Below are 5,672 nucleotides of genomic sequence, written 5' to 3' on the forward strand. Positions count from 1 at the left end.
ACACATTTGGGGAGGGGAGGGGGGTGGGGGTGGGGGGATGGGGAATCACAACTCCAGACTAGGTATGCAACTACCTTGAGACACGGTAAAGGAAGGGAGGGGAGCAAAAAAAAAAAAAAAAAAAAGAAAAAAAAAAAAAAAGGACAGGAAAAATGTTTTAAAACTACTCATTTCACTTTTAACTGCACCGAAATCCCCATCATCGTTTTCCAATTTCTTTGTGTCACGACATCATTATCAAGATCAGCATCTTCTGGTCTCCCCTCCACCCTACCACCACCACCACCATCATCGACACCACCATCATCATCATCATCATCATCATCATCATCATCATCATCACCACCGCGGCTCCCTCCCGAGGAGCCCCGCTCTGCACCCCGCGGAGAGAAGGAGCGAGAAGCCGGGGGCGGCCCCGCTCAATACGTGAACACCAGGTCGGAGAAGTTCGCCTCCAGCCAGTCCCCCGCGATCATCTCGCTGAGCTCGGGCGTGCAGTAGTCGGGGAACTCGAAGTGGGAGCCCAGGCTGCCCTCGCTGAACGAATCCAAATCCTTATCCACCAGCGACAGGGACAGGTTCCCGGCCGCCGCGCCGCCCCCCAGCTGCTGCTCGCCCGCGCCGTGCGCGCCCTGGGAGAAATTCAAGCTCAGGTCGAACATGAGGTCGTCGGCGTCCTCGCCGCCGCTGCTGCTGCTGCTGCTGCTGCTGCTGCCGCCGCCGCCGCCGCCGGTGCCGCCGCCGCCGCCGGACGAGGACGACGACGACGAGCTGGACGCGGAGCGCGAGGACGCGGGCGACAGCGCGGGCTGCGCGAGCGGCGGCGGGTGCTGCTTGGTGATGTTCTTGAAGCTGTAGTAGAGGCGGCTGCCGCCCCCCGCGCCCGCGCCCGCGCCCCCCGCCGCGCCCGCCCGCACCTCGTCGTACAGGCTCGCGCCCTCGGGGGACTCGGCGGCGCTGCTCAGCGTGGGGCTCGCCGGCACCTTGGCCACGTTGTAGCGTCGGAGCAGCGGCGGCGCCTGCTGGCCCGGAGGCTGCAGGAGCTGCTGGTGCGGCGGCTCGTCGTCGTCCTCGTCCGCCTCCTGCTTGAGGCGCAGCTGCAGCTCGTCGTCGTCCTCGTCGTCCTCGTCGTCCTCGTCCAGGAACACGCACTTGACCGTCTTGCCCGCGCCCGCGCCGCCCGCGCCGCCCACGCGCAGGGCGCCCAGCACGTACTCGTCGGCCGCGCCGCCCGGCTCCCCGGGCTGCGCCGCCTTGCCCGCGCCCGCCTTGGCGCCGCCGGGCGGGGGCGCGGGCGCGGCGGGCGCGGCGGGGGCGGCGGGGGCCCGGGGCTTGCCGCACTTCTTGCCGGAGCCCTTGGAGGTCTTGGCGCCGCCCGCGCCGCCGCCGCCGCCCGCGCCCGCGCCCGCGCCCGCGCCGCCCGCGCCGCCGCCGCCGCCGCCGCCGCCGCCGCCGCCGCCGCCGCCCGCCGCGCTCTTCTCGGGGCTCTGGCCGGCGCTGGGCTTCGCCGCCGGGTCCATCTTGGGCTTTTTCCGGGGCCGGTACTTGTAGTCGGGGTAGTCGGCCATGTGCTTGAGCCGCAGCCGCTCCGCCTCGCGGATGAACGGGATCTTCTCGCTGTCCTTGAGCATTTTCCACCGCTTGCCCAGCCGCTTGGAGATCTCGGCGTTGTGCATGTCCGGCGACTGCTCCATGATCTTCCTGCGCTCGATCTTGGACCACACCATGAACGCGTTCATCGGCCGCTTGATGTGGCCCGACGCCGTCTTGCACCAGTCCGGGTCGCTCTCGTCCAGGGCCACCGGGCTGCAAGCCATGAATTCGCCCTCCTCCGTGTCCAGCGCCTCCCGGGGCAGGTTGCTCTCCGCTTCCAAGCTCTCCGCCTGCTGCACCATGATCCGCCGCGGGGCTGGGCGCTCCAACCCGGGCCGCTCGGTCTCGTGCGGAGGTCCCCCTCCCCCTCTCGCCCCTCCACCTTCCCGGGCAAGTTGCAAAGTCCTCGGTACCCCGCGTCCGCGGCTCCCCCCCTCCCCCCCGCCCCCCCTTCCAGGCTGCACACAGCGGCTGCGGCGGCGGCCGCCCGCGCGCGGGAAGCTGCGGCTGCGGCCGCGACCGGAGAGGCAGAGGCGGCGGCGGCGGCGGCGGCGGCGGCGGCGGCCGGAGCAGCCCGGGACCCCTCCGTGTGTGTCTCTCTCTCTCTCTCTTTCTCTCTCTCTCTCTCCCTCTCTGCTCGGCTCGTGGCTCCCGCCGCAAGCGCCGGACCCCGAGCACTCCCAGGCGCGCGCGCTCCTTCTGCAAAAAGTTGAGGGCTCTCTCCCAACTAGTTATCAGGGTGTCATATGGGTGACATCACTCCCCGGGCCAGCCAATGGCTGCGGGCCGGCTCCGCCCATCTCCCTTTATTAACTCCTCGGCCACGCCCCCTCCTCCCCCCCCGCCCTCGGGGCTGCTTTGCAAAGATGGGGGGTGGGGGAGAAGGGGGAGGCACGTCTGGAGATATGTTGTTTAAAAAAAAAAAAAAAAAAAAAACACCCGCGTGCGTGCACAGATGCGCCTCTCCCCGGGATGCTCGCGAGCCGCGGAGAACCGGGCCAGTCCGGGCCGGGGCCTGCACCGCCTTTGTGCCGGGGTCCCCCGGAGCCGCCGACCTGGCGCGCTCGCTGTCCGGGTGCACAGGCTCGGGCTCGGGCTCGGGCTCGGGCGCGCGGCGGGGCGGGCGGGGCGGGGCGGGCGGGTGCGGCCCGGCGCGCCCCCGGTGGGTGCAGCTGCTTCCCGGAGCCGCGCGCGCCCGAGCCCGCCCGGGGAGCCCGCCGCGCCCGGGTCGACGGAAGGTGGCGCTTTAACACAAGGCCTCCCGGCACGTGGGCTCGCCCTCGCTCTCCCTCCCGGCCTCTCCTCCTCGTCCCTTTCTCCCTCTTTTTCTAAGGCAGAGAAAGCCGGGTAAAGCCCGCGCGGCTTCCTTCTCCCCCCACCGCGCCCCGCCCCGCCCCGCCCCGCCCCTCCCCCCGTCTGCATTTTCTGGGTCGTCCCCTTTGCTCCGTAGGTTTTGCATCCTCGGAGGCGCCGGGGCCGCGCGCGTCCCGCCCCAGGCGGAGGCCGGAGTAACGGTCTGGGGGTTTGGCTGGGGCCGGGGCCTCGCGTTCAATCTGGCCACTCCGGAGGCAGGTTCTAAACCGGGTCCCGGGCCCCGCGAGCTCCGGCGCGGCCCCGCCCCCTCCCCTCCCCGCCCCTCCCTCCCCGCCCCTCCCCTCCCCGCGCGCCCCGCGTCCCCCTCTTTGTCCCCTCCCCCTCTCTCGGTCCCCGGCGTCCTCCCTCCCGACCCTCTAGCGAGGAGCCCGCACGCCTCCCGGGGCGCGCGCTGTTTTAAGCAAAACGACCCGGACGGAAGAGAAACCGAGGCGCATCCCAACTTGGGAGCCGAGGGGCGGCCCGCGTCCGTGCAGGGGTGGGGCGGGCGCTCCGGGGACGGCGACCCCGAGGTCGGGCCCCCAAACCCCGGCCGGTCCTGCTGGGCTACTTGGAAACCCGTTTTGTTTTTGTTTTTGTTTTTTTTTTTTTTCTTTGTGTTTCCTTATTTAGTCGCTCTCCCCCCATCCGCGGATATTATGGGGAGGGGGGGATGAAAAAGCAACTCGCCGCTTCCTGGGCATTGTCCGCGGTCACTGGCTTCACACCCTGCAGCGCTGGGGAGCTGGCAACTTTGAGCGATTCCCAAGATAACAGCCCAGAGTGTTCCACCAGAGGAGTCAGCCGCTTAGGACCAGTTACGGGGCCCGAGCCCTCCTCCTTTCAGGTGCCCTCCCTGCAAATAATACTGCAGCGCCCGAGCCTTGCAGTTGTCTGATGTCTTCAATAACGTGAAATGGTACCACGTTTTCACATGTTTCGCAGACCGTCGTCTGTGTGGTCCATACTCCACCATCGCGGCCCCCTCCCCCTCCCTAAGCATCCTAAAGAGAAACACTGCATCCTGCACCTGGGATGTTCAGGTCGGTCGTGCTGGCAATTTATTAATTATTATTATTATTATTTATTTTATTTTATTTTATTTTATTTTATTTTATTTTATTTATTTTAGAGCCCTCGGAACCAGAGGAATCTGCAGCCACGCATACCCGGTGACCTGAAGTCTGGAGAGGTATGAAACCAGAGGCGGTGTGTGACAATTCATATTGGCTCCCACAAGGCAAGCCCTGAATCGCATTCCTGGCTCAGCTCACACATTTCCCGGCCATTCCGGCCACTGGGCACCCCCGCAGGGGAGTGGGTGGGTGGGTGGAATGGGTGGCTCCACGCTGCTCTTCCCCCAACACCCAGGGACAGATGCATACTCTAGCCAGAAGGCTTGAGAGAATTTAGCTCGGTTGCATTATTTTCATGCAAACTATGAGGGCATCTCGTATTTCAGACTCAGAGAGAGAGAGAGAGTGCGTTTTTGAAAAAAATCTACAGCCAATTCAATATTTATTTGCCTTTTTCACTCCGTAAGCAAAAAAGTCACGTGGGACTTTAGAATGAGAATTAGGGGAGTGCAATATAAAGCTGGAAAAGAATGAGTTTCTTCCTCCAGTGCTATGATCTTCTGGGAGGAAATAGAAGTTAATATTTACCCTTTCAGATAAGAAGCGCAACTTCTGTTCTGAGAAAGATGGGTCATCTTTGGAGAAGAGAAAGCCAGCGAATCCGGGTTGTTTATTAGTTGTGAGTGGGCAGGCGGGGATGATGGGAGGTCAGTGTGGCGACTCCAGGGGTCTTTCAGTCAACGCAGGGCAGGGATGGGAGGAGGTCAAGCAGGCATGGAGGCTTGTAAGGAATGTCCTGGAGCAGATTCCTCCTTCTATTCCATAGACAAGGTAAGAATTTTCAGAGAGGATTACCTAGATTGCTATTTTGTAACATGATCTTAACCATACCTATTCCCTGTTCCAGAATTTACTGAGGATTGGGGGGGGGGGTGGAGGGAAAAGACAACTAAATAACTCATCTGTATACTTTTTCTGTGTGTCTTTCTTTCCCTTTCTAAGGAAAAGTTTTAAAATAAGGAAGCGGGAGGGGGGGAGTGTTTGAGACCTGCAGGCTTCTCATGGGAACAGTATTAAAAATAATAATAATAACATGTTTGCAACATCATTAGTAACCAAGTATTTAAAGAAGTTTTAGGCTAACAAATGGAAAATGTGGCCCTCCGCAAGGATACACATGCCTCCTGAAAGTCTAATTTAGTAAAACGGAAACTCATCTGCTATTTTTAAAACCACTGAATGTGTATCAGGGCTAGGCCTAGGGGTCATCTTTTTTTGTAGCCAGTGTACATTTCATATATGGGTGAATACTTCTGTGTTTGTAAGCGAGATGCCTAATCGTAAACTTTGTTGCAGATGCAATTCATGCTCAGAGTCTTAAGATTTACCTTTGAGCAGCGGAGCCCCAGGTGACTATCTCTATGGTTATTATTGTCTCTTACCAATGATCTTTACAAAGAAGACCCTTTGCTTAAAGAACTATTATGGAAGGAGGGTAAGGTATTCTAGAAGTCTCTCAAAATTAGGAAAACACCATCAGAATACATATGAAATGTTCCTTTCCCCTCTGAGCAGGAAACGTTTTTTGCTAAGCCAATAATGCACTAACAATATCACGGGGTAAATACTTGACTCATTAAATTGAACTTA

At 60.8% G+C, this 5,672-nt stretch overlaps 1 protein-coding gene across 1 annotated transcript; it reads right to left on the minus strand.

Annotated features, from left to right (window-relative positions):
- Window positions 1–232: 232 nt before the first annotated feature.
- Window positions 233–1,949, minus strand: SOX11 (SRY-box transcription factor 11). The gene is made up of 2 exons (XM_041757078.1): window positions 760–1,949; window positions 233–711 (listed from the first exon to the last, which is right to left on the minus strand). Exons 1-2 carry the CDS (start codon window positions 1,893–1,895, stop codon window positions 420–422), a joined length of 1,428 nt encoding a protein of 475 aa, XP_041613012.1. The 5' UTR covers window positions 1,896–1,949; the 3' UTR covers window positions 233–419.
- Between the last annotated feature and the right edge of the window lie 3,723 nt (window positions 1,950–5,672).

Source organism: Vulpes lagopus, chromosome 5 (assembly GCF_018345385.1).
Source record: "Vulpes lagopus strain Blue_001 chromosome 5, ASM1834538v1, whole genome shotgun sequence".
NCBI classification, from domain to species: domain Eukaryota; kingdom Metazoa; phylum Chordata; class Mammalia; order Carnivora; family Canidae; genus Vulpes; species Vulpes lagopus.

What these genes read in the sequence shown, in the direction of transcription:
- SOX11 (XM_041757078.1), bottom strand. Translation starts at nt 1,895, where the DNA reads ATGGTGCAGCAGGCGGAGAGCTTGGAAGCGGAGAGCAACCTGCCCCGG. An exon ending in GCGTCCAGCTCGTCGTCGTC is followed by an intron (nt 712 to 759) that starts GTCCTCGTCCGG and finishes CGGCGGCGGCAG; the next exon opens with CAGCAGCAGCAGCAGCAGCA.